The 27,608-nt window shown below is 50.9% G+C and overlaps 1 protein-coding gene across 1 annotated transcript; it reads left to right on the top strand.

The window, feature by feature from the left end:
- Nucleotides 1-204: 204 nt before the first annotated feature.
- Nucleotides 205-10,731, top strand: VCPKMT (valosin containing protein lysine methyltransferase). The gene is made up of 6 exons (XM_060261404.1): nucleotides 205-437; nucleotides 1,710-1,820; nucleotides 3,244-3,316; nucleotides 7,735-7,854; nucleotides 9,212-9,316; nucleotides 10,632-10,731. The coding sequence occupies exons 1-6, from the start codon at nucleotides 205-207 to the stop codon at nucleotides 10,644-10,646; spliced, it is 657 nt and encodes a 218-aa protein (XP_060117387.1). The 3' UTR covers nucleotides 10,647-10,731.
- Nucleotides 10,732-27,608: the final 16,877 nt, after the last annotated feature.

Below are 27,608 nucleotides of genomic sequence, written 5' to 3' on the forward strand. Positions count from 1 at the left end.
TCTTGCCGCTCTCAAGAGCTGGGACGTGTCTTGTGCGTGGCTCCGACTGAAGCCTGCCGCGCCGCGGCGCTCCTCCCCAGCCAGGGTCGCCGAGCGGCGTGAAAGGGCGGGCCGCCAGGGGGCGCCGTGGCCCTGGTGGGCGGGGCTCTGCGGAGTTCCCGCGTCGAGAGAGCGGTTGGGCGCGTCCCCGCGGGCGGAGGGGCGATGGCGCTGCTGGAGCGGGCGGTGGGGCTGCGGGGGCGGGCGGGGCCGCTGCGGGTGGGGCAGCGCTCGGCCGGCGGCACCGGGGTGGTGGTGTGGGACGCGGCGCTGGTGCTGGCCGCCTTCCTCGACAAGAGCGCCGCCCCGGCCGCCCCCCGCCTGCCCCTCCGACAAAAGGCCGCCCTCGAGCTGGGCGCCGGAACGGGCCTCGTGGGCCTCATGGCCGCCGCCCTCGGGTAAGAACCGCTCGAGAAATATCCGGGGACTTTGGGGGTGGAGCCAGGACACTTTGGGGGTGGGGCCAGGAGCAAGGTTGTGACAAGCAAACTGAACTCCAAAGGGCCTTCCGGCCACCACATTTAAAGGGACAGCACTCCTTTTAAATGCCTCCCCTTCGCTGGAAACAATGGCTAGAGGCACCTTCTTTGGGGGCTCATAGAATTGGACCCCCTGGTCCAATCTTTTTGAAACTTGGAAGGTATTTTGGGGAGAGGCACTGGATGCTAGGCTGCCAATGTGGTGCCTCTACCTCAAAAAACAGCAACCCCCCCCCCCGCTCCAGATACCTACAGATCAATTCTCCATTATACCCTATGGGAATAGGTCTCCATAGGGAATAATGGAGCACCCAACAGACATTTCTTCCCCCCCCCTCCGCTTTCTGATGACCCTGAAGCAGGGGGAGGGCTTCCAAACCAGGGGATCCCCTGCCCCCACCTGGGGATTGGCAACCCTAGTAAGGCCATTGGTCAGATGGTCAGTTAGTTTCTCCCACCCTGGCCCCGTGTGTGTCAAGCAGGCTATCTCAGGCCAACCTCCAGGTGGGGCCTGGAGGTCTCCCAGAGTCTCAACGCATTCCCAGGCCACAGAGATCGGGCCCTCTGGAAAAGAAGGCTGCTTTGCAGAGGGGGGGGGGGGAGCTCTGTGTAGGGTGACCAGATGGGATCTTTTTAGAGGACATGGCTTCTTTTCTTGGTGTCGCTGTGCGTGCATCATATGTGCATTGTTGCTGTTATTGGACTCTCACATTTTGCATCCTTGCAACGTCCTGTGTTGTTAGGTCCCTGAGTCTAAAGACAGAAAGTGGGGGCGGCCAAACTGTGGTTCTTTCACACATTGTGTGGCTCGCAAAGCCCCTGCCAGAGAAAGCGTTTGTCTCTTTAAATCACTTCGGCAAGCCAAGCCAGCCTGAGGCTTGGAGCATGCATTTAAAGTTAAAGTTGCTTTCTTTCCCCCTCCCCCCATCTTCTTTCCTCCCTTCCTGTCTTGCTGCTCTCAAACATCTGATGCTCACGTCTTGTGGCTCTCAAACATCTGATGTTTATTCTGTGTGGCTCTTATGTTAAGCAAGTTTGGCCATCTTTGATAGAAAGTGAGATATAAACATTTTAGAGAATTCGGCTTTGCCCCTAAAGGCAAGACAAAGAGAGAAGCCTCTATGATCTTCAGCGTGTGTCTGTTGTGCACCCACAAGCATAACTTAAATCATACTTTGTCTTCTTTCGTAGGGCAAATGTTACAGTGACGGATCTCGAAGAAGTTCAGGATTTGCTGGAAATGAACATTGAGAAGAATCGGCACCTTATCACCGGTTCCGTTCAAGCCAAGGTACTGAAATGGTTTGTATAAACCTTATTTTGCCCGTTACTTTCTCACAGGAGCACTGCACCCCAGTTCTCCTGGTTTGTGATAATAAATCTTCCCCACCAGATAACATAAAACCCCACATTGCTTCTGCTTTATGGCATGAGTTCCCAAAGACGCACCCAACAACAACAATTTTTATTTATATCCCGCCCTCCCCGCCGAAGCAGGCCGTATGTGTCCTTGTTTAGGATTAGGTAGCAGAAAGAGAAACTATAAAAAGGGCAAATGCAATTTTGGGCTGTATCAACAGAAGTCTAGTGTGATGGTATCGCTTTACTCTGTTCTGGTAAGACCTCACCTGGAGTATTGTGTTCCGTTTGGGGCACCGTATTTTAAAGATATAGATAAGCTGGAACGGGTCCAGAGGAGGGTGATGAAGATGGTGAGCGGTCTAGAGACCAAGTCCTGTGAGGAAAGGTTGAAGGAGCTGGGGATGTTTAGCCTGGAGAGGAGGCGGCTGAGAGGTGATAGGATCACCATCTTCAAGTCCTTGAAGGGCTGTCCTATAGAGGATGGGGTGGAATTGTTTTCTGTGGCCCCAGAAGGTAGTACCAGAACCAACGGGTTGAAATTAAATCAAAAGAGTTTCCGGCTCAACATGAGAAGAACTTCCTGACCGTTAGAGCGGTTCCTCAATGGAACAGGCTTCCTCGGGAGGTGGTGGGCTCTCCTTCCTTGGAGGTTTTTAAACAGGGGCTAGATGGCCATTTGACAGCAATGAAGATCCTGTGAATTTAGGGGGAGGTATTTGTGAGTTTCCTGCATTGTGCAGGGGGTTGGACTAGATAACCCTGGAGGTCCCTTCCAACTCTATGATTCTATAAAGGACACAGACAAACACAAAGATTTTTTTTAAAAAAAACCTTAAAGTAAAACATGCTTAAAACATTAGCGCTCGTTGGTCTTAAAGGTGCTTTCTTTGTATCTCTCGCAAGGGATCCAGGGAACTAGACAAAGGAAGCTCTGGCTCTTTCCTTCCTTCCCCAGGGGCCAGGAGCTAGGAGGAGCCTCAGCCAATAGAAGGAAGGGAGGCTTGGTTCAGTAGCTCTGCTGTGAGATTGAGAGAGCCTGGCAAAGCAAAGCTTTCTCTCCCCCCCACTTCCTCCCCAAGGAAGGAGCCTCAACCAATGCAGAAAGTAGAGACTTTTCTCTGTAACTCCTGTGCAATTGAGCAATTTTTGCAAAGCCAAGCTGTTATGCAGAAGGAAGCAAGAGAGAGGGAGAAGGAAGCAGATGACAGCCAATTGCTTGGGGGCCTGATTCGACCCCCGGGCCGCATGTTTGACACCTAAAGAGTTGCAAGCCTTCAGGAGGTGAATAGGCTGGGAATGCAGAAAACCCCAAATGTTCTCTTCTGTATTGTGGAGATCACATTCTCTGCTTTCTCTTGTGCAGGGGTGAAGAAGTGACAGACTTTCTACCGGTGCCAGATTACATACTGATGGCAGACTGCATCTACTATGAGGAGGTAAATTATTTCTCTCCCCTTCATGACTGGAAAGTGGCATCCTGATGATGGGTTTTGCCTCCCAGTCCCTCCAAGGGCAGGGCATATGCAAGTGGGGTGCATGGTTTCCACACCTGGCTGTAAGGGGGCAATCTGGTTCATGGCTGGCAAAGCTACAAGGCAGGTAGCAAGTTCAGCTGAGGGGCAGTAGGTTCAGGACGGACAAAAGGAAATACTACTTTACACAGAGAGTGATTAAAATGAAGAAAGTCTTGACCTGCATGGCCTGTTGTTGGTAGTCCAGAGGAACTGGTTGGCCACAGTGTGAGACAGGAGGTTGGACTAGATGGACCATCACTGGTCTGATCCAGCAGGGCTTTTCTGATGTTCTTATGAAGGCCTCGGCCTCTCTGCCCTCTTGTTGGCCCTCCAGAGGAACTGGTTGGCCCCTGTGGGAGACAGGATGCTGGACTAGATGGACCCTCACTGGTCTGATCCAGCAGGGCTCTTCTGAGGTTCTTCTCAGGGGAAGGCCTCAGCCTCTCAGCCCTGTTGTTGGCCCTCCAGAGGAACTGGCTGGCCACTGTGTGAGACAGGAGGCTGGGCTAGATGGACCCTCACTGGTCTGACCCAGGAGGGCTCTTCTGATGTTCTTATGAAGGCCTCGGCCTCTCTGCCCTGTTGCTGGCCCTCCAGAGGAACTGGTTGGCCACTGTGTGCGACAGAAGGCTGGATTAGATGGACCCTCACTGGTCTGATCCAGCAGGGCTCTTCTGATGTTCTTCTCAGGGGAAGGCCTCAGCCTCTCTGCCTTGTTGTTGGCCCTCCAGAGGAACTGGCTGGCCACTGTGTGAGTCAGGAAGCTGGACTAGATAGACTTTTACTGGTCTGATCCAGCAGGGCTCTTCTGATGCTCTTCTCAGGGGAAGGCCTCAGCCTCTCTGCCCTGTTGTTGGCTGTCCAGAGGAACTGGTTGGCCACTGTGTGAGTCAGGAAGCTGGACTAGATAGACTTTTACTGGTCTGATCCAGCAGGGCTCTTCTGATGCTCTTCTCAGGGGAAGGCCTCGGCCTCTCTGCCCTGTTGTTGGCCGTCCAGAGGAACTGGTTGGCCACTGTGTGAGACAGGAGGCTGGATTAGATGGACCCTCACTGGTCTGACCCAGGAGGGCTCTTCTGATGTTCTTACGAAGACCTCGGCCTCTTTGCCCTGTTGCTGGCCCTCCAGAGGAACTGGCTGGCCACTGTGGGAGACAGGATGCTGGACTAGATGGACCCTCACTGGTCTGATCCAGCAGGGCTCTTCTGATGTTCTTCTCAGGGGAAGGCCTCAGCCTCTCTGCCCTGTTGTTGGCCCTCCAGAGGAACTGGCTGGCCACTGTGTGAGACAGGAGGCTGGACTAGATGGACCCTCATTGGTCTGACCCAGGAGGGCTCTTCTGATGTTCTTATGAATGCCTCGGCCTCTCTGCCCTGTTGCTGGCCCTCCAGAGGAACTGGCTGGCCACTGTGTGAGACAGGAGGCTGGACTAGATGGACCCTCACTGGTCTGACCCAGGAGGGCTCTTCTGATGTTCTTATGAAGGCCTCGGCCTCTCTGCCCTGTTGCTGGCCCTCCAGAGGAACTGGTTGGCCACTGTGTGCAACAGGAGGCTGGATTAGATGGACCCTCACTGGTCTGACCCAGGAGGGCTCTTCTGATGTTCTTACGAAGACCTCGGCCTCTTTGCCCTGTTGCTGGCCCTCCAGAGGAACTGGCTGGCCACTGTGGGAGACAGGATGCTGGACTAGATGGACCCTCACTGGTCTGATCCAGCAGGGCTCTTCTGATGTTCTTCTCAGGGGAAGGCCTCAGCCTCTCTGCCCTGTTGTTGGCCCTCCAGAGGAACTGGCTGGCCACTGTGGGAGACAGGATGCTGGACTAGATGGACCCTCACTGGTCTGATCCAGCAGGGCTCTTCTGATGTTCTTCTCAGGGGAAGGCCTCAGCCTCTCTGCCCTGTTGTTGGCCCTCCAGAGGAACTGGCTGGCCACTGTGTGAGACAGGAGGCTGGACTAGATGGACCCTCATTGGTCTGACCCAGGAGGGCTCTTCTGATGTTCTTATGAAGGCCTCGGCCTCTCTGCCCTGTTGCTGGCCCTCCAGAGGAACTGGCTAGCCACTGTGTGAGACAGGAGGCTGGACTAGAATGGACTACTTGTCTATTCCAGCAGGGCTCTTCTGACATTTTTATGAAGGCCTCAGCCTCTCTGCTCTGTTGTTGGCCCTCCAGAGGAACTGGCTGGCCACTGTGAGTCAGGAAGCTGGACTAGATAGACCAGTAGTTTGATCCAGCAGGGCTCTTCTGATGTTCTTAAGAAGGCCTCGGCCTCTCTGCCCTGTTGCTGGCCCTCCAGAGGAACTGGTTGGCCAACGTGTGAGTCAGGAAGCTGGACTAGATAGGCTTTTACTGGTCTGATCCAGCAGGGCTCTTCTTACATTCCAAAAAGTATGTGGCACCATCAGTGCACCGCTGGAACTTTATAATGCCCAGGAAGGCAGCAGGGGAGGCAGCACAGAGAGGAAGGGTACAAAGCAGGGAAGAATCTGTAATTTCCATCGGAAGGCGGTGTCTCGGTGTTGTGGGAGGCGGATTCCTAACAGCAGTATTTGGGCAAGTGGGAGAAGTTCTCCCTGCCCGCTCTTTCCACCCCATTCATCATTTTATAAACATCATGGGGAGGAGGGCTGTGGCTGCATGGCGGAGCATCCGCTTGGCGTGCCGAAGAGCCCAGGTTCAATCCTGGCATCTCCAGTTAAAAAAAGATCCAGAGGCAGTTGACGCGAAAGACCTCAGCTTGAGACCCTGGGAAGCTCATGCTAGACAATACTGACCTGGTGGATCGATGGTCTGATTCAGTAAAAGGCTGCTTCATGTGTTCACTTGTGCTTTTTTTGAAGGGGTGTGGCAGCCTCTGCTTGGCATGCAGAAGGTCCTCGGTTCAATCCCCTGTATCTCCGACTGAAAGCATCAGCTAGGAAGTGATGGGGAAGAACCTATGCGTGGTGGGAGAGCCTCTGCCAGTCTGAGTAGACAATGTTGACTTTGATGGACCAAGGATTTCTGGGGCAGTGATGTTCTGTCTTCTTGGTGCTTGGGAGGGACAACAGTGTGAGAACTTCTAGTGTCCTGGCCTCACTGGTGGACCTCCTGGTGGCATCTGGTTTTTTTTGGCTACTGTGTAACACAGAGGGTTGGCCTGATCCAACATGGCTTCTCTTACGTTCTTATGTCTGGGGCAGTGATGCTCTGTACTTTTTGTGCTTTCGGGGGGCACAGTGGGAGGGCTTCTAGTGCCCTGGCCCCACTGGTGGACTTCCTGATGGCAATTGGGATTTTTTGCCACTGTGTAACACAGAGTGTTGGACTGGAGGGGCCATTGGCCTGATCCAACATGGCTTCTCTTATGTTCTTATGTCTGGGGCAGGGTTGCTCTATATTCTTGGTGCTTTCGGGGGGCACAGTGGGAGGGCTTCTAGTGCCCTGGCCACACTGGTGGACCTCCTGATGGCATCTGGGTTTTTTTGCCACTGTGTAACACAGAAGGTTGGACTGGAGGGGCCATTGGCCTGATCCAACAAGGCTTCTCTTATGTTCTTATGTCTGGGGCAGGGATGCTCTATATTCTTGGTGCTTGAGGGGGGCACAGTGGGAGGGCTTCTAGTGTCCTGGCCCCACTGGTGGACCTCCTGGTGGCACCTGGGGTTTTTTGGCCACTATGTAGCACAGAGGGTTGGACTGGATGGGCCATTGGCCTGATCCAACAAGGCTTCTCTTATGTTCTTGTGATTCAGTATAAGGCCGCTTCTTGTGTGTTTCGTTTGGCAAAGCAGAAACTGGTGGGATTGAGTCTCAGCAAGCCCTTGAAACGACCAGCTCACTGAAGAAAGTAATTGCGCTCAACTAACAGCAAGGCGTCTCCAGATAAAGGATCTGGCCGTAGATGGTGTGAAGGACCTCAGCCTGAGACCCTGGAGAGAGAGCTGCTTCCAGTCTAGTTCGGTAGAAGGCACGTCTTCAAGACTGTCAGGGAGGGGGCCGGGGCTCAGGGCTGGAGCATCTGCTCGGCATGCAGAAGGCCCCAGGTCCTGTCTCTGGCATCTCCGGCTGAAAGGACCAGGCAGGAGGCGATGGGGAAGACCTCAGCCTGAGACCCTGGAGAGCCCCTGCCAGTCTGTAGAGCCAGGACTGCCCTAGGGGTCTGATTCAGTCGAAGGCAGCTTTGCGTATGATAGGTGTTTAGCACAGGTAACTGATCACATGACCGGGCCCATCAAATGGTAGCCAACTTGGAAGCATCCGGCCTTTTGGTACTTGCCGTAGCAGCACTTTGCCACCACAAATGTTGTAAACTGTGAAGTGCTGTTAAGTGTCAGATCTTCTTTTGTTTTGTGGGCAGTCGTTGGAGCCGCTAATCAAGACCCTGAAGGATCTCTCTGGCCCAGAGACCCAAATCCTTTGTTGCTACGAAGAAAGAACGATGGGGAAAAACCCAGAAGTGGAGCGGAGATACTTTGAGGTTAGTCAGCTTTGTGCTTCCTGATGGACTTCTTTCTCACTGTTTTTATGCCCCACCCTTCATTACCCAGAGGAGTCTCAGAGCAGCTGGCAATCTTCTTTCCGTTCCCCTCCCCACGACAGACACCCTGTGAGCAATACTCCCTCTAAGCTGTGTGCAATTCTGGTTGCCGCACCTCAAAAAGGATATGATAGCATTGGAAAAAGCGCAGGAAAGGGCAACTAGAATGATTAAGGGTTTGGAACACTTTTTTCCCTATGAAGAAAGGTTAAAACGTGTGGGGCTCTTTAGCTTGGAGAAACATCGACTGCAGGGTGACGTGATAGAGGTTTACAAGATTATGCATGGGATAGAGAAGGTAGAGAAAGAAGTCCTTTTCTCCCTTTCTCACAATACAAGAACTCGTGGGCGTTCAATGAAATTGCTGAGCAGTCGGGTTAGAATGGATAAAAGGAGATACTTCTTCACCCAAAGGGTGATTCACACGTGGAATTCACTGCCACAGGAGGTGGTGGCGGCTACAAGCATAGCCAGCTTCAAGAGGGGGTTAGATAAAAATATGGAGCAGAGGTCCATCAGTGGCTATTAGCCACAGTGTGTATATATATATGTGTGTGTGTGTATAAATTTTTGGCCACTGTGTGACACAGAGTGTTGGACTGGAGGGGCCATTGGCCTGATCCAACATGGCTCCTCTTATGTTCTTATGTGACACAGAGTGTTGGACTGGAGGGGTCACTGGCCTGATCCAACATGGCTCCTCTTATGTTCTTATGTGACACAGAGTGTTGGACTGGATGGGCCATTGGCCTGATCCAACATGGCTCCTCTTATGTTTTATGAGTCTTGTGAGCAAAAATTCTACTTTGTGAGCTACTGGCATTAAAATTGTGAGCTGCTGCATAAATTAGTTTGCTCTGAGGCCATCCTTTGTGAACGAAGACAAAACTGTGCGAGCTGGAGGCTAAAAAAACTGTGAGCCAGCTCACACTAGCGGAGCATTGCCTGTAAGGTAGGTGGGGCTGAGAGAGCTCTGAGAGAACTAGGACTGACCCAAGGTCACCCAGCTGGCTGCATGTGGAGGAGGAGTGGGGGAATCAAACCCAGTTCTCCAGATTAGAGCCACCGCTCTTAACCACTACACCAAACTGGCTCTCCAGTCTGGCTGGATCCCATGGTGATCATGTGCGGGAAGCAGAGATCAGGATTTCTGTATCAAGATTCAGAAGCTGAAAACTCTGAATTTTATGGTCTCAAGATTACGCAGCCTGGTTGGGTTGTGAGAGAAACAGACATCCCGTGAGTCCGGGGGCCTTGTTGTACCTTTGGGTTCTGATGATGTCATCTTCTATTCTAGCTTCTTCAGAAGGATTTTGAATTGGAGCAAGTTCCCCTAGACCAGCACGATGAGGAATATCGGAGCGAGGACATTCATATCTTCATCATCCGGAAGAAAAGAACGGTAAATCCTTGTTGTGATAAATAGAGAGACGGCGGCTAACGCTTACAGACAGCCTCGTGCTCTTGTAAGCCAGTGGTTGGTCAGAACTTAAGAAGAGCCATTCTGGACCACACTGGTGGTCCATCTAGTCCAACATCCTGTCTCACGCAGTGGCCAACCAGTTCCCCTGGGCAGCCAAGAACAGAGCATAGATGCCAAGGACTTCCCGTGATGTTGCCTCTTAGAACTGAGATTCAGAGGTTCAGTGCCTCTAAATGGGGACGTTCGTTTTAGCCCCCATGGCTTAGCAGCCACGGATGCAGGGCCAAGCTTAGCCTTGCTGGCGCCCTAGGTAACAGAACTCTGCCCCAGTCACTGGGCCTGCTGCCTATTCGCGAGTAGCCCCACGGCTGCTGCCTTCTTGTGAGTAGGCGGCAGCCGCGGGGATACGTGAGGCTGCAGAGCGATCTGTGAAACTCATCCTCTTTTTTTTTTTAACGTTTTCAAACCGTTTATTAAGAATAAAGTCAGTATACAGCCCAAATCTTCATATGTATTAGAACTATGAAGTGATACAGAAAGGGAAGGGAAAGGAAAGGTTCCCTGTGCAAGCACCGGTCGTTTCCGACTCTGGGGTGACATTGCTTTCACAACGTTTTCACGGCTGATTTTTTCCGGGGTGGTTTGCCATTGCCTTCCCCAGTCCTCTACACTTCGCCCCAGCAAGCTGGGGACTCATTTGAACGACCTCGGAAGGATGGAAGGCTGAGTCAACCTGGAGCCGGCTACCTGAACCCAGCTTCCGCCAGGATTGAACTTGGGTCATGAGCAGAGGGCTTCGACTGCAGTACTGCAGCTTTACCACTCTGCGCCATGGGGCTCTTTTAATCTTAGGGAAAGGAAAGGTCCCCTGTGCAAGCACCAGTCGTTTCCGACTTTGGGGTGACATTGCTTTCACAATGTTTTCACGGCAGACTTTTCATAGGGTGGTTTGCCATTGCCTTCCCCAGTCCTCTACGCTTTCCCCCCAGCAAGCTGGGGACTCATTTTACCGACTTCGGAAGAATGGAAGGCTGAGTCAACCTTGGGCTGGCGACCTGAACCCAGCTTTCGCAGGGATTGAAATCAGATTGGGCGTGAGCAGCGAGTTCAGACTGCAGTACTGCTGCTTTACCACTCTGCGCCATGGGGCCGCTTAGAAAGGGAAGAGGCCACAGTTAAAAGCATGTGGGAATGACAGTTGAATTGTACCAGCTGTTACAAACAATGCAAAATGTTGAGAAATCAAGAAAGGTAGGAACATTTCTAACAGTCGGCATTTCTTGACGTCTTCCAGAATGCCCCATCATGAGGAAGGCACAAAAGAAGCGGCGGCTTACGAAGCAGCGGAAAGTCCTTTGTGCAGCTCTGATGTGGCAGAAGTGGGTAGAGAAGAGATCCGTTTCGGCCACCTGCTGCTGTTCTTGAGGGAGCCACAGACACGCACTGTGGAAGATGGCCCTGGTGATGTTTCTTCACAGGAGCTGGTTGCAGAAGGAGAAAGCTGTGGGAAGCAAACAGGGTATCCACGTGCCCAGGGCTTTCTTGGTAACAGGAACATCTTTGCCTATTAGGCCACACCCCCCTGATGTAGCCAATCCTCCAAGAGCTTACAAGGCTCTTAGTACAGGGCCTACTGCAAGCTCCAGGAGGATTGGCTACATCAGGAGTGTGTGGCCCAGGGGTGGAATTCTAGCAGGAGTTCCTTTGCATATTAGGCCACACCTCCCCATGCAGCCAATCCTCCACGAGCTTCCAGGGCTCTTTGTACAGGGCCTCCCGGAAGCTCCAGGAGGATTGGCTACGTTGGGGGGTGGGAGCGGCCTAATAGGCAAAGGAGATCCTGCTACAAAAGAAGTCCTGCACATGTCACATTTGCAGAATTAGACAGGAGGCTTCGAGGATACTTGTTTTGTACAGTCGTATGTTTCGTTACGGTTACTGAGATCTCTGTTCTAAAGATAAAGGACTTAATCAAGTGCTTGTTTCTGAGGTACCCCTGAAAGTTTCTCATAACCTTAGTGTGTTACATCACTGCAATGCTGTACAAGTATGTGTCGTTTGCTGCTGTTGTTGTTCAGTCGCACGGTGAAGTCCAACTCTTTGCGACCCCCTGGACCAAGTCACGCCAGGCCCTTTTGTCTTCCACCATCCTCCGAAGTCTGCTCAAATTCGTGTTAGTTACACCAGTAACACTGTCCAGCCATCTCATCTTTTGCCATCCCCTTCTTCTTTTGCCTTCTGTCTTTCCCAGCATCAGGGTCTTCTCCAGGGAGGGCTCCCTTCTCATTGGGTGGCCAAAGTATTTGAGCTTCAGCATCTGACCTTCCAGGGAACAGTCTGGGTTGATTTCCCCCTAGGACTGACTGATTGGATCTTCTTGCAGTCCAAGGGACTCTCAATATTCTTCTCCAGGGAGTGCTCCCTTCTCACTGGGTGGCCAAAGGATTTGAGCTTCAACTTCAGCATCTGACCTTCCAGGGAACAGTCTGGGTTGATTTCCCCTTAGGACTGACTGATTGGATCTTCTTGCAGTCCAAGGGACTCTCAAGATTCTTCTGCAGGGAGTGCTCCCTTCTCACTGGGTGGCCAAAGGATTTGAGCTTCAACTTCAGCATCTGACCTTCCAGGGAACAGTCTGGGTTGATTTTCCTTAGGACTGACTGATTGGATCTTCTTGCGGTCCAAGGGACTCTCAAGAGTCTTCTCCAGCACCACATCTCAGAAGCATCTGTTCTTCTGCACTCGGCCTTCCTTATGGTCCAGTTTTCACAGCCATACATGACTACTGGGAATACCATCGCTTTGACCAGGGGTGGCCAAACTGGCTCTTTTGCACATATTGTATGGCTCTTGAAGCCCCCGCCACCTCATCGGCCAGTTTGGAGAACGCATCTGTCTCTTTAAATCACTTCTCCAAGCCAAGGCAGCTGGCAGCTTGGAGAATGCATTTAAAGTTGCTTTCTTTCCACCTCCCCATTTATTTGCTATCCTTCCTTCCTTCTTTGCAGCTCTCAAACATCTGACATTCACGTCTTGCAGCTCTCAAACGTCTGACGTTTATTCTATGTGGCTCTTTTGTTAAACAAGTTTGGCCATCTCTGGCTTTGAGTATACGGATTTTTGTTGGCAGGGGTCTCTAAATCCCTTTCCACCCCTGCCAGTGAGGATGTTAGACTAAGGTCCAAGAGGCCTAGGTTCAAATCCCCACCTGGCTGTGTGATGTCAGGCCGGTCATGCCCTGTCTGCCCTACCTCACAAGACTGTTGTGAGCATAACATGGAGGAATGCACCCTGTTGCCTGAGCCTCTGGGGGAAATCAATTTTAGATATGAGCATGGTAGGCAGCTCTGTTGCTTTGACGAAATAAAACAAAGTGCCACTGGAGAGCCAGTTTGGTGCAGAGGTGGAGTGTGCGGACTCTTATCTGGGAGAACCTGGTTTGAGTCCCCACTCCTCCACTTTCACCCACTGGAATGGCCTTGGGTCAGTCAGAGCTATTGCAGGAGTTGTCCTTGAAAGGGCAGCTTCTGTCATAGCTCTCTCAGCCCCATTCACCTCACAGGGTGTCTGTTGTGGGGGAGGAACAGCCCCACCCACAACATTCCAGCCCCACCCACCTCACAGGGTGTCTGTTGTGGGGGAGGAAGGGAAAGGAGATTGTGAGCCACTCTGAGACTCTTTGGAGTGGAGGGCGGGATATAAATCCAATATCTTCATCTACCTCACAGGGTGTTTGTTGTGGGGGAAGAAGGGAAAGGAGATTGTGAGCCGCTCTGAGACTCTGTCCTTGGAAGGGCAGCTGCTGTGATAGCCCTCTCCAGCCCCACCCACCTCACAGGGTGTCTGTTGTGGGGGAGGAAGGAAAAGGAGATTGTGAGCCGCTCTGAGACTCTTTGGAGTGGAGGGCGGAATATAAATCCTATATCTTCATCTACCTCACAGGGTGTCTGTGGTGGGGGGTGGGAAAGTAAAGGAGATTGTGAGCCGCTCTGAGACTCTTTGGAGTGGAGGGTGGGATATAAATCCAATATCTTCATCTACCTCACAGGGTGTCTGTTTTGGGGGGGGGGGAAGTAAAGGAGATTGTGAGCCGCTCTGAGACTCTTCGGAGTGGAGGGCGGGATATAAATCCAATATCTTCATCTCCCTCACAGGGTGTCTGTTGTGGGGGAGGAAGGGAAAGGAGTTTGTGAGCAGCTCTGAGACTCTTTGGAGTGGAGGGCGGGATATAAATCCAATATCTTCATCTACCTCACAGGGTGTCTGTTGTGGGGGAGGAAGGGAAAGGAGATTGTGAGCCACTCAGAGACTCTTCGGAGTGGAGGGTGGGATATAAATCCAATATCTTCATCTACCTCACAGGGTGTCTGTTGTGGGGGAGGAAGGGAAAGGAGATTGTGAGCCGCTCTGAGACTCTTCAGAGTGGAGGGCGGGATATAAATCCAATATCTTCTTCTAAAGGAGATACCTTCTGCTGCTGCTTCTGCTGTTATGTTAGCAAGTTCGGGCACCCCTGCCCTAGAGCAGCCCTGACCATTCATCCATTCCCTGCTTAAAGAGGGAGGGGGCTCACCACCTCCCTCAGTAGCTGATTCCACTCTGCACCCCCCTCCCCAAAATTTTTTTTCCCCGATCTCAAGCTGGCATGCTTGCATGGACACAATCATCTGTCAGCAGTGCCCTTCTGTGGTTTCTGTGCAGCACCTGAAGGGAACACCCCAGAATTGCAGCATTCAGAAGACGGGGGCAAAACCATTGAAGGCCACCAGGACTGCCTACGGCTTACGGGAACGTCATCCTTCTTGAAGACAACCCCCCCCCTCCCAAAATGCAGCATCAGAATGAAACGGTGCAAATTCTGACTGTATTGCTGAGCTGACCGTGGGCTGGTTGCGGTTCGATGCGTAAATCCATCAGAGGGGTGAGCTCATCAACAGGCAGTTTGTCCCCGGACTTCAGAAAGCCAATCCACAAGAGAGCCTTTGTCTTCATGATCTCCCCTCCCTTTAGACCTCCTTTGGCTGCATGAGCTCCCTGCAGATGGAGCCAGACTTGCCAAGCTGCTGGTGGGGTGGCAGAAAATAACCCTAAGGTTCTGTGATGACCAGCCTCCAAATAAACACAAAATCTTAAGTATTCATACAGAATGATTTTTATAACATCCTAGATGTTCTCACCAACCTTATCGACATACCCTGATAAGGAAAGGTCCCCTGTGCAAGCACCGATCGTTTCCGACTCTGGGGTGACTTCGCTTTCACAACGTTTTCGCGGCAGACTTTTGACGGGGTGGTTTGCCCTTGCCTTCCCCAGTCCTCTACGCTTCCCCCCCAGCAAGCTGGGGACTCCTTTGACCGACCTCGGAAGGATGGAAGGCTGAGTCAACCTCGAGCCGGCTACCTGAAAACCCAGCTTCCACCGGGGATCGAACTCAGGTCGTGAGCAGAGAGTTTAGACTGCAGTACTGTAGCTTTAACACTGTGCCATGGGGCTCTTAACATATGTGGAAAGGAAAGGTCCCCTGTGCAAGCACCAGCCGTTTCTGACTCTGGGGTGACGTCGCTTTCACAACGTTTTCACAGCAGACTTTTGACGGGGTGGTTTGCCATTGCCTTCCCCAGTCTTTTACACTCACCCCCAGCAAGCTAGGTACTCATTTTACCGACCTCGGAAGGATGGAACGCTGAGTCAACCTCGAGCCGGCTACCTGAATCCATCCTTCTGCCGGGATCGAACTCAGGTCATGAGCAGAGAGTTCAGATCACAGTACTGCAGTACTGCTGCATTACCACTCTGCAGCACCTAAAGTAAGAATACAGGAAGGACACAGTCTCAAAGGTTCGTGATACACAGTCCCACGTAGATGATCATCTGTCCTTCCACATACAAGAGGGACCCTTGGTCCATAGTACCTTGGTCCATAGTACTTCTGGATAGTTCCCAATATGTAAAATGTACACCACGCAACACAGCAACGAGGTTGTGCTTTGTATTCCCTCGTTTCATTAGAAGCTTTGACCAGCTTTCCACAGTTTTATCTGGGCACAGCAGGATTCCAGTTCTAAACTCAGTGCAGTTCTCAAAAAGGGAATACACCGTCATCACAGAGCTTTAGGGTTATTTTCTGCTGTGATTCTCTGTTTGTTGTTTAAGCTCCAGGCGGGGCCAGGAGATACCCTGGTATCCCACCCCCTCCCGTCCCCCGCTGCGTGAGGATGACGAGGCCGGCAAGGAGAGGTGGAGGGACTTGGGGATGTTCTGTCTGGAAAAGGAGGTTGGGGTGGGACAGGGTTGCTGGGCGGAAGGATGTTGGGTGGATATTAGGGATTTTTAAAAGTGTAGGTCAGCGGCGGAATGGGCTGCAGACTCTCCCTAAGTGGCCGTCTTCAAGCAATGGCTAGATGAAGGCTCGTCAGGGATGCTCTAGGCCAGGGTGGGCAACGGTAGCTCTCCGGATGTTTTTTTTTTTTTTGCCTACAGCTCCCATCAGCCCTAGCCAGCATGGCCAATGGCTGGGGCTGATGGGAGCTGTAGGCAAAAAAACATCCAGAGAGCTGCCGTCAACCACCCCGGCTCTAGGCTGATCCTGCATTGAGCGGGGGGCGGGGCTAGATGGCCTCTATGGCCCCTTCCAACGCGACGATTCTATTCTGTGTCCCTCAGTGAGCTCAGAGGAGCCGTTCCTGCTAAGGTTGCCAATCCCCAGGTGGGGGCAGGAGATCCCCTGGTTTGGAGGCCCTCCTCCCGCTTCAGGGTCATCGGGGGGCGGGGGGAGTGTTGGCGTATTCGCTGGCATGCCCTGGGTTCAAGAGGCTCAGGCATATACAGCACACTGACTTGTGCTTAACTATATACATTTATTTGCAGATTTACAAGTTATAACTGTCCTGGTATGCACCGGTAAAAGTGCTTCGCCAGACACTACATATGAAGATGATGATGATATTGGATTTACATCCCGTCCTCCACTCCGAAGAGTCTCAGAGCGGCTCACAATCTCCTTTCCCTTCCTCCCCCACAACAGACACCCTGTGAGGTAGATGAAGATATTGGATTTATATCCCGCCCTCCACTCCAAAGAGTCTCAGAGCGGCTCACAATCTCCTTTCCCTTCCTCCCCCACAACAGACACCCTGTGAGGTGGGTGGGGCTGGGAGAGCTCTCCCAGAAGCTGCCCATTCAAGGACAGAGTCTCACAGTGGCCTACAATCTTTCCCTTCCTCCCCAACAACAGACACCCTGTAAGGTAGATGAAGATATTGGATTTATATCCCGCCCTCCACTCCGAAGAGTCTCAGAGCGGCTCACAATCTCCTTTCCCTTCCTCCCCAACAACAGACACCCTGTGAGGTGGGTGGGGCTGAGAGGGCCCTCCCAGCAGCTGCCCTTCCAAGGACAGAGGCTCAGAGCGGCCTACAATCTCCTTTCCCTTCCTCCCCCACAACAGACACCCTGTGAGGTGGGTGGGGCTGAGAGGGCTCTCACAGCAGCTGCCCTTCCGAGGACAGAGGCTCAGAGCGGCCCACAATCTCCTTTCCCTTCCTCCCCCACAACAGACACCCTGTGAAGTGGGTGGGGCTGGAGAGGGCTCTCCCAGCAGCTGCCCTTTCAAGGACAACTCCTACGAGAGCTCTGGCTGACCCAGGGCCATTCCAGCAGGTGCAGGTGGAGGAGTGGGGAATCAAACCCGGTTCTCCCAGATCAGAGCACTTAACCACTACACCAAACTGGCTGTATCCAATAGCAGAGGATACACTTTACAGACTCCTCAGTTAAATACACATGTCTATATACAAGCACCAGTCTGCATACAGTGCTGAGTCATTCTGCTTAAGCACAAGTCCTCTGGACAGAGCCGGTTTGCACCTGCCAAGGGAAGCCATCAGGAACTGAGAGTTGCATTGGACTCCAGCCTGAAGTCTTCCTAGCAAGCATGTGCTGACAGGGAGGAGGAGAATGTCTGCTGGACACTTCACTATTCTCTATGGCAGGGGTGGCCAACGGTAGCTCTCCAGATGTTTCTTTGCCTACAGCTCCCATCAGCCCCAGCCGTTGGCCAAGCTGTCTGGGGCTGATGGGAGTTGTAGGCAAAAAAAACTTCTGGAGAGCTACCATTGGCCACCTTTCTCTATGGAAACCGATTACAAAGGGTATAACAGTGAATCGGTCTGCAGGTACCTAGGGCTGCAGGGGAGCTGCTTTTTGAGGTGGAGGCACCGAATTTTCAGCACAGCATCTGGTACCTCTCTTCAAAACACCCTCCCAAGTTTCAAAAAGATTGGGTCCAATTCTATGAGCCCCCAAATAAGCTGCCCCTGTCGTTCATTATTTCCAACGGAGGGAAGGCATTTAAAAGGCGTGCGGCCCCTTGAAATGGGACAGCTAGAACTCCCTTTGGAGTTCAATTACGCTTGCCACACCCTTGCTCTAGGCTCCACCCCCAAGTCTTCTGGCTCCACCCCCAAAGTCCCCAGATATTTCTTCAAAAGGACTTGGCAAGCCTCATTCCTGCAGAGACAAACACCCAAGTGACATTTTGTTGGGTGGAAATGTCAGGGGTCATCGCTGGGAGGACGCAGATTTGGCCTTGTCACTTTTTCCAGGCTCTCCTGCCAAGCCAAGCAGCAAAGATCGGCTCACAGGCCTCAGCTGCCAGGCCCAAGACAGTCTGTACTGCCCAAGGAGGGAAAGACCAGCAGCCATTTCTCCATCGGTATTCAGCGGAGCAGCAGCCATGACCGAGAGGACTCACCTGTGCACACCTGGTTGAAAGGCGCAGGGACCACCAGGGGTGGAATTCTAGCAGGAGCTCCTTTGCATATTAGGCCACACACCCCTGATGCAGCCAGTCCTCCAAGAGCTTACAAAAAGGAGCCCTGTAAGCTCTGGGAGGATTGGCTACATCAGGGGGTGTGTGGCCTAATATGCAAAGGAGCTCCTGCTAGAATTCCACCCCTGGGGACCACACTGCTCTCCATTCCAGTAGGTCTCGTGCTCCGCTGCTGATGTCCCGCCCCTTCCTGTTCCATGTGGCTTCAGGTCTTACAGCTGCAGATGCCAAAGGTTACAAATATGGAAATCAATTCTGTGTACCGATACAGAAAGATGTAGAGCTTTCCTAATTCAATTCCAGCAAGTGTCGTGAAGTTAACATCGTTGACAAAGCTGAGGGAATTGCCAGTCAAACATACGTACGTGATACTGTACCTACAGAAATCCACAGCTGGCTTAGAGTCTCCTGTGAGGACCACCACCGGAGCCAGAAGCACTCCCTCTCTTGCCCCCCAAGCACCAAGGAGACAGAGCAACGCTGCCCTAGACATAAGAGCGTAACACGCCATGTTGGATCAGGCCAGTGGCCCATCTAGTCCAGCACTCTGTGTCACACAGTGGCCAGAAAACTCCAGGTGCCATCAGGAGGTCCATCAGTGAGGCCAGGACACTAAAAACCCTCCCACTGTTGCCCCCCCAAGCACCAAGAATACAGAGAATCACTGCCCCAGACATAAGAACATAAGAGAAGCCATGTTGGTTCAGGCCAATGGCCCATCCAGTCCAACACTGTGTCACATAAGAACATAAGAGAAGCCCTGTTGGATCAGGCCAAAGGCCCATCCAGTCCAACACTCTGTGTCACATAAGAACATAAGAGAAGCCCTGTTGGATCAGGCCAATGGCCCATCCAGTCCAACACTCTGTGTCACATAAGAACATAAGAGAAGCCCTGTTGGATCAGGCCAGTGGCCCATCCAGTCCAACACTCTGTGTCACATAAGAACATAAGAGAAGCCCTGTTGGATCAGGCCAATGGCCCATCCAGTCCAACACTCTGTGTCACATAAGAACATAAGAGAAGCCATGTTGGATCAGGTCAACGGCCCATCCAGTCCAACACTCTGTGTCACATAAGAACATAAGAGAAGCCCTGTTGGATCAGGCCAAAGGCCCATCCAGTCCAACACTCTGTGTCACACAGTGGCCAAAACCCAAGTGCCATCAGGAGGTCCACCAGCAGGGCCAGAACTCCAGAAGCCCTCCCACTGTTGCCCCTCAAGCACCAGGAAGACAGAGCATCACTTGCCCCAGACATAAGAACATAACAGAGGCCATGTTGGATCAGGCCAATGGCCCATACAGTCCAACACTCTGTGTCACACAGTGGCCAAAAAAACCCAGGTGCCATCAGGAGGTCCACCAGTGGGGCCAGGACACAAGAAGCCCTCCCACTGTTGCCCACCAAACACCAAGAAGACAGAGCATCACTGCCCCAGACAGAGTGTTCCATCTATATGTTGAAGGTTAAGCACTCTTCTCCCCTCCCCTCCCCCCCCCCGGGCGCAACAGTTTTTGTCCAAATCACCTCATGCTTAGGAAAAGATGCTCCTCACACATGCCATGTGACTAAGTCCAAGTCAGATTGGGGAACCCAGAGCCCACACGTTATAAATTACATGTAGTTTGGCCCGCAATGTACAGTTTCCTGGCAGAGAGAGGCTTCGAACCCAGAGGTCTTCTAGATCAGTGATCCCCAACCTTGTTGGCACCAGGGACCAGTTTTGTGGAAGACAATTTTTCCACGGACCAGGGGGGTGGGCGTCCTGGCCCCACTGGTGGATCTCCGGAGGGAAGGGTTTGGGATGATACAATTATTTCTATTAGTTTGGCGCAGCGGTGAAGTGTGCGGACTCTCGTCTGGGAGAACCAAGTTTGATTCCCCACTCCTCCACCATAGCTCTCGCAGAGTTGTCCTTGAAAGGGCAGCTTCTGTGAGAACTTTCTCAGCCCCACCCACCTCACAGGACGTCTGTTGCGGGGGAGAGGGAAGGGAAAGGAGATTGTGAGTCGCTCTGAGGTTTGGAGCGGTGGGCGGGATATAAACCCAATGTCATCGTTGTCTTCTTATTATCACTACATTGTAATATATAATTAAATAATTATACAGCTCAAGGTCACGGACCGGGACCGGCCCACAGCCCAGGGGTTGGGGACCCCTTTTCTAGATCCTCCCGTACCACTCCACAGTGGCTCTCAATTCAGTGGGCAGGGCGCACTTTGTTTTATCTGAAAGTCTTTGTGCCTTGCTATTAGGGTTGCCAATCTCCAGGTAGGGAACCCACCGTGAAAACCAGCTTCTATTATCAAATTATACAAGGTCAACAAAAATAAACACACTCATATACAAATCCCACCGTCACAAATTACACCGTCACAGAGACTGACCAAGAGAGAGATCTTGGGGTCGGGGTAGATAACTCACTGAAAATGTCAAGACAGTGTGCGATTGCAATAAAAAGGCCAAAGCCATGCTGGGAATTGTTAGGAAGGGAATTGAAAACAAATCAGCCAGTATCATAATGCCCCTGTATAAATCGAGGGTGCGGTCTCATTTGGAGTACTGTGTGCAGTTCTGGTCACCGCACCTCAAAAAGGATATTATAACATTGGAGAAAGTCCAGAGAAGGGCAACTAGAATGATTAAAGGGCTGGAACACTTCCCCTTTGAAGAAAGGTTGAAATGCTTGGGGCTCTTTAGATTGGAAAAATGTCGACTGCAGGGTGACACGATAGAGGTTTACAAGATGCTGCATGGGATGGAGAAAGTAGAGAAAGAAGTCCTTTTCTCCCTTTCTCACAATACAAGAACTCGTGGGCATTCGATGAAATTGCTGAGCAGTCGGGTTAGAACGGATAAAAGGAAGTCCTTCACCCAAAGGGTGATTAACATGTGGAAATCACTGCCACAGGAGGTGGTGGCGGCCACAAGCATAGCCACCTTCAAGAGGGTTTTAGATAAAAATATGGAGCAGAGATCCATCAATGGCTATTAGCTACAGGGTGTGTGTGTGTGTGTGCATATATATATATATATATATATATATATATATATATATATATATATATATATATATAAATTTTTTTGGCACTGTGTGACAGTGTGGGACTGGATGGGCCACTGGCCTGATCCAACATGGCTTCTCTTATGTTCTTATGTGACACAGAGTGTTGGACTGGATGGGCCATTGGCCTGATCCAACAGGGCTTCTCTTATGTTCTTATGTGACACAGAGTGTTGGACTGGATGGGCCATTGGCCTGATCCAACAGGCTTCTCTTATGTTCTTATATGACACAGAGTGTTGGAATGGATGGGCCATTGGCCTGAGCCAACATGGCTTCTCTTATGTTCTTATGTGACACAGAGTGTTGGACTGGATGGGCCACTGGCCTGATCCAACAGGGCTTCTCTTATGTGACACAGGGTGTTGGACTGGATGGGCCACTGGCCTGATCCAACATGGCTTCTCTTATGTTCTTATGTGACACAGAGTGTTGGACTGGATGGGCCATTGGCCTGACCCAACATGGCTTCTCTTATGTTCTTATGTGACACAGAGTGTTGGAATGGATGGGCCCTTGGCCTGACCCAACATGGCTTCTCTTATGTTCTTATGTGACACAGAGTGTTGGACTGGATGGGCCACTGGCCTGATCCAACAGGGTTTCTCTTATGTGACACAGGGTGTTGGACTGGATGGGCCACTGGCCTGATCCAACATGGCTTCTCTTATGTGACACAGGGTGTTGGACTGGATGGGCCACTGGCCTGATCCAACATGGCTTCTCTTATGTTCTACTGTGACACAGAGTGTTGGACTGGAGGGGCCACTGGCCTGATCCAACAGGGCTTCTCTTATGTCCTTATGTTACACAGAGTGTTGGACTGGAGGGGCCACTGGCCTGATCCAACATGGCTTCTCTTATGTTCTTATGTGACACAGAGTGTTGGACTGGATGGGCCATTGGCCTGATCTAACATGGCTTCTCTTATGTTCTTAAATTACAAAACAACCGTAGCTTTTAGTCCTTAATAGAAAAGGAAGCATTAGCACCAAGAGTCCTTCTTTTCATCCTGTGGTAAAACTTCCCATCTCATTCCATGAAATCCTGGTGTCGTACTCCAGATGATTAATGTCTGTCCAGAGATGCAGCCAATAATCCGAATTTCCAAGGACGAGGTCGTACCGAACCCTTGTTTCGCGTGAGCTTCTTCAAGCTACAGTAAGCCTCTTCAAGCTGCAGTAATACTAAATGACATAATGTAATAAAACCATGTGCACATAAGCCATAACAAACCTTTTAAACCCTGAATAAAATCAGCAAACCTCTTAGCAATTTCACTTAAGTATTAGGCCAAACAATCAGCATGTCTGAAGAAACACCTACAAGGTGCTACAGTGAGTCATGCTAAATGGCTTATAGGCAGCAGGTGCAACAATTCAAAATATTCCTTTTTTGTCTTCTTGTTGTGTTACTCTCTGTGTGTTGTATAATCCCCAGGTAGGGGCAGGGGATCCCCCGGTTTGGGGGCCCTCCCCCCACTTCAGAAAGCGGGGTGGGTGGGAAATGTCTGCTGGGCACTCCGTCATTCCCTATGGAGATCAACTCCCATAGGGTACAATGGAGAATTAATCCTCAGGTAACTGGGGCTCTGGGGGGACGTTGTTTTGAGATAGGGGCACCAAATGTTCAGCATAGTATCCTGTGCCTCTCCCCAAAAGACCCTCCACGTTTCAAAAAGATTGGACCAGGGGGTCCAATTCTAGGAGCCCCAAAAGGTGGTGCCCCTATCCTTCATTATTTCCTGTGGAGGGAAGGCATTTTAAAGATGTGTGGTCCCTTTAAATGTGATGGCCAGAACTTCCTTGGGAGTTCAATTCTACTTGTTGCAACCTTGCTCCTGGCTCCACCCCCAAAGTCCTCTGATATTTCTTGAATTGAACTTGGCAACTCTATTTACTATGATGCCCCATAGTGCAGAGTGGTAAAGCAGCAGTATTGCAGTACTGTGGTCTGAACTCTCTGCTCACGACCTGAGTTCGATTCCGGCAGAAGCTGGATTCAGATAGCCGGCCCAAGGTTGACTCAGCCTCCCATCCTTCTGAGGTCAGTAAAATGAGTCCCCAGCTTGCTGGGGGGAAAGTGTAAAAGACTGGGGAAGGTAATGGCAAACCACACCCCTGCCGTGAAAATGTTGTGGAAGCAATGTCACCCCAGAGTCAGAAACGACTAGTGCTTGCACAGGGAACCTTTCCTTTCCTTTTTTCTTTTCCCTGTACTTTGTTCTGGCTCCTTTTTCTGAATGCAGCCGCTTTCCTTCCTCCCCCTTTTCACTTTTTTAAGTGCTCTTTTTATAAAGGCTATTTTTGGCGTCGTTTTGTATATTTTCCCTGTGATATTTCTCTTAATCCCTTCCCTACGTGCCAAAGTGCATCGATACACAGTACATGTATTTCTCTTAATCCCTTCCCTAATAGTCAAATGTGGCCTAATCTGCAAATGCTGAAATCTACAGATTGAGGCCACGCTGTCATGAAACGGAGAACTTCTGCAAACGTGGGACACCCAATTCTTTCTGAAAGCCTTAAAAAACTTTTTTTTGGGGGGGGGGAGTGGTGGTAATCTCTCTGAAGCAAGGGGCCCCACGGCACAGAGAGGTAAGCTGCAGTACTGCCGTCCAAGTTCTGCTCACGACCAGACTTGGATCCCAGCAGAAACTGGGTTCAGGTAACCGGCTCCAGGTTGACTCAGCCTTCTAAGAACATAAGAACATAAGAGAAGCCATGTTGGATCAGGCCAAAGGCCCATCAAGTCCAACACTCTGTGTCACACAGTGGCAAAAAATGTTATATACACACATACACTGTGGCTAATAGCCACTGGTGGACCTGTGCTCCATACACTGTGGCTAATATCCTTCCAAGGTCGGTAAAATCTATCCTTCCAAGGTCGGTAAAATGACTACCCGGCTTGCTGGGGGGCGGGGAGTGTAGATGCCTGGGGAAGGCAAGGGCAAACCACCATGTATCAAAAAGTCTGGCAAGAAAACATCGTGAAGTGACATCACTCCGTTGGTCGGTAATGACTCAGTGCTTGCACAGGGGGACGACCTTTACCTTTAGAGAGCCAGTTTGGTGTAGTGGTTAAGTGCACTTACTCTTATCAGGGAGAACCAGGTTTGATCCTTCTTCTTCTTTCGTTCCTGAGGACTGGAAGGTAGCAAATGTCACCCCCATTTTTAAAAAGGGTTCCAGAGGAGATCCGGGTAACTACAGGCCAGTCAGTCTGACTTCAATACCGGCAAGTGGGTAGAAACCATTATCAAGGACAGAATGAGTAGGCACATTGATGAACACAGGTTACTGAGGAAGACTCAGCATGGGTTCTGTAAGGGAAGATCTTGCCTCACTAACCTGTTACATTTTTTGGAGGGGGTGAACAAACATGTGGACAAAGGAGACCCGATAGATATTGTTTACCTTGACTTCCAGAAAGCTTTTCATAAAGTTCCTCATCAAAGGCTCCTTAGTAAGCTCGAGAGTCATGGAGTAAAAGGTCAGGTCCTCTTGTGGATCAAAAACTGGCTAATTAATAGGAAGCAGAGAGTGAGTATAAATGGGCAGTCTTCGCAGTGGAGGACGGTAAGCAGTGGGGTGCTGCAGGGCTCAGTACTGGGTCCCATGCTCTTTAACTTGTTCATAAATGATTTGGAGTTGAGAGTAAGCAGTGAAGTGGCCAAGTTTGCAGATGACACTAAATTGTTCAGGGTGGTGAGAACCAGAGTGCATTGTGAGGAACTCCAAAGGGATCTGTTGAGGCTGGGTGAGTGGGCGTCAACGTGGCAGATGAGGTTCAAAGTGGCCAAGTGCAAAGTAATGCACATTAGGACCAAGAATCCCAGCTGCAAATACAAGTTGATGGGGTGTGAACTGGCAGAGACTGACCAAGAGAAAGATCTTGGGGTCATGGTAGATCACTCACTGAATATGTCAAGACAGGGTGCAATTGCAATAAAAAAGGCCAACGCCATGCTGGGTATTATTAGGAAGGGAATTGAAAACAAATCAGCCAGTATCATAATGCCCCTGTATAAATCGATGGTGCAGTCTCATCTGGAATACTGTGTGCAGTTCTGGTCACCGCACCTCAAAAGGGATATTATAGCATTGGAGAAAGTCCAGAAAAGGGCAACTAGAATTATTAAAGGTTTGGAACACTTTCCCTATGAAGAAAGGTTAAAACGCTTGGGTCTCTTTAGCTTGGAGAAACTGCGGGGTGACATGATAGAGGTTTACAAGATTATGCATGGGATGGAGAAGGCAGAGAAAGAAGTACTTTTCTCCCTTTCCCACAATACAAGAACTCGTGGGCATTCGATGAAATTGCTGAGCAGTCGGGTTAGAATGGATAAAAGGCGGTACTTCTTCACCCAAAGGGTGATTAACATGTGGAATTCACTGCCACACAAGAGGTGGTGGCGGCTACAGACATAGCCAGCTTCAAGAGGGGGTTAGATAAAAATATGAAGCAGAGGTCCATCAGTGGCTATTAGCATCTGTCAGTGGCTATTAGCATCAGTGGTAGAGCATCTGTTTGGTAAGCAGAAGGTCCCAGGTTCAGTCCCCGGCATCTCCAACTAAAAAGGGTCCAGGCAAATAGGTGTGAAAAACCTCCACTTGAGACCCTGGAGAGCCTATTCTCTGTGTCACACAGTGGCCAAAAACCCCAGTTGCCATCAGGAGGTCCACCAATGAGGCCAGGACACTAGAAGCCCTCCCACTGTGCCCCCCTAAGCACCAGAATTCAGAGCATCACTGCCCCAGACAGAGAGTTCCATCTATACCTTGTGACTAATAACCACTGATGGACTTCTGCTCCATATGTTGATCCAATCCCCTGTTGAGAACCAGTTTGGTGTAGTGGTTAAGTGTGCAGACTCTTATATGGGAGAACCGGGCTTGATTCCCCACTCCTCCACTTGCACCTGCTGGAATGGCCTTGGGTCAGCCAGAGCTCTGGCAGAGGTTGTCCTTGCTGGGAACGCCATGCTGGGAATTATTAGGAAGGGGATTGAAAACAAATCAGCCAGTATCATAATGCCCCTGTATAAATCGATGGTGCGGTCTCTTTTGGAGTACTGTGTGCAGTTCTGGTCGCCGCACCTCAAAAAGGATATTATAGCATTGGAGAAAGTGCAGAAAAGGGCAACTAGAATGATTAAAGGGCTGGAGCACTTTCCCTATGAAGAAAGGTTGAAACGCTTGGGACTCTTTAGCTTGGAGAAACGTCGACTGCGGGGTGACATGATGGAGGTTTACAAGATAATGCATGGGATTGAGAAAGTAGAGAAAGAAGTACTTTTCTCCCTTTCTCACAATACAAGAACTCGTGGGCATTCGATGAAATTGCTGAGCAAAAAGGTTAAAACGGATAAAAGGAAGTACTTCTTCACCCAAAGGGTGATTAACATGTGGAATTCACTGCCACAGGAGGTGGTTACAGCCACAAGTATAGCCACCTTCAAGAGGGGTTTAGATAAAAATATGGAGCACAGGTCCATCTTCGCACCATCCTCAACATCCACTGGAGTGACTTTGTGACCAACACTGAAGTTCTCAAGCGGGCGGAGGTTACCAGCATCGAGGCACTGCTGTTGAAGATGCAGCTGCGCTGGGCAGGGCATATTTCTAGGATGGAAAACCACCGCCTTCCCAAGATTGCCCTGTATGGCGAACTCTCCACCGGCCATCGAAATAGAGGGGCTCCAAAGAAGAGGTACAAGGACTCCTTGAAGAAATCCCTTAGCACCTGTCACATCAACCATCACCAGGCTGTCTCTTCCTTTGAGAACGCACGCATAGCTGGTCTTGAGGACAAAAGGAGATTGAGGAAGAATCGCACTGCTACAGCACCAACCCCAAATCAGACTTTTCCCTGCAGCCACTGTGGCCGGACCTGCCTGTCCCGCATTGGTCTTGTCAGCCACCAGCGAGCCTGCAGCAAACGTGGACTATTGCACCCTTCTTAAATCTTCGTTCGCGAAGCCAAGCCGAGAGAGAGAGAGAGATGTGTGTATATAAATTTTTTTGCCACTGTGTGACACAGAGTGTTGGACTTGATGGGCCGTTGGCCTGATCCAACATGGCTTCTCTTATGTTCTTATGTTCTTGAAAGGGCAGCTGCTTGGAGAGCCCTCTCAGCCCCACCCACCTCACAGGGTGTCTGTTGTGGGGGAGGAAGATACAGGAGATGGTGAGCTGCTCTGAGATTCGGAGTGGAGGGCGGGATACAAATCCAATATCTTCTTCTTCTTGAAGCTGTCTATGCCTGTAGCCGCCGCGACCTCTTGTGGCAGTGAATTCCACGTGTTAATCACCCTTTAGGTGAAGAAGTACTTCTTTTTATCCGTTCTAACCTGACTACTCAGCAATTTC

This window comes from Heteronotia binoei, chromosome 21 (genome assembly GCF_032191835.1).
Source record: "Heteronotia binoei isolate CCM8104 ecotype False Entrance Well chromosome 21, APGP_CSIRO_Hbin_v1, whole genome shotgun sequence".
NCBI classification, from domain to species: domain Eukaryota; kingdom Metazoa; phylum Chordata; class Lepidosauria; order Squamata; family Gekkonidae; genus Heteronotia; species Heteronotia binoei.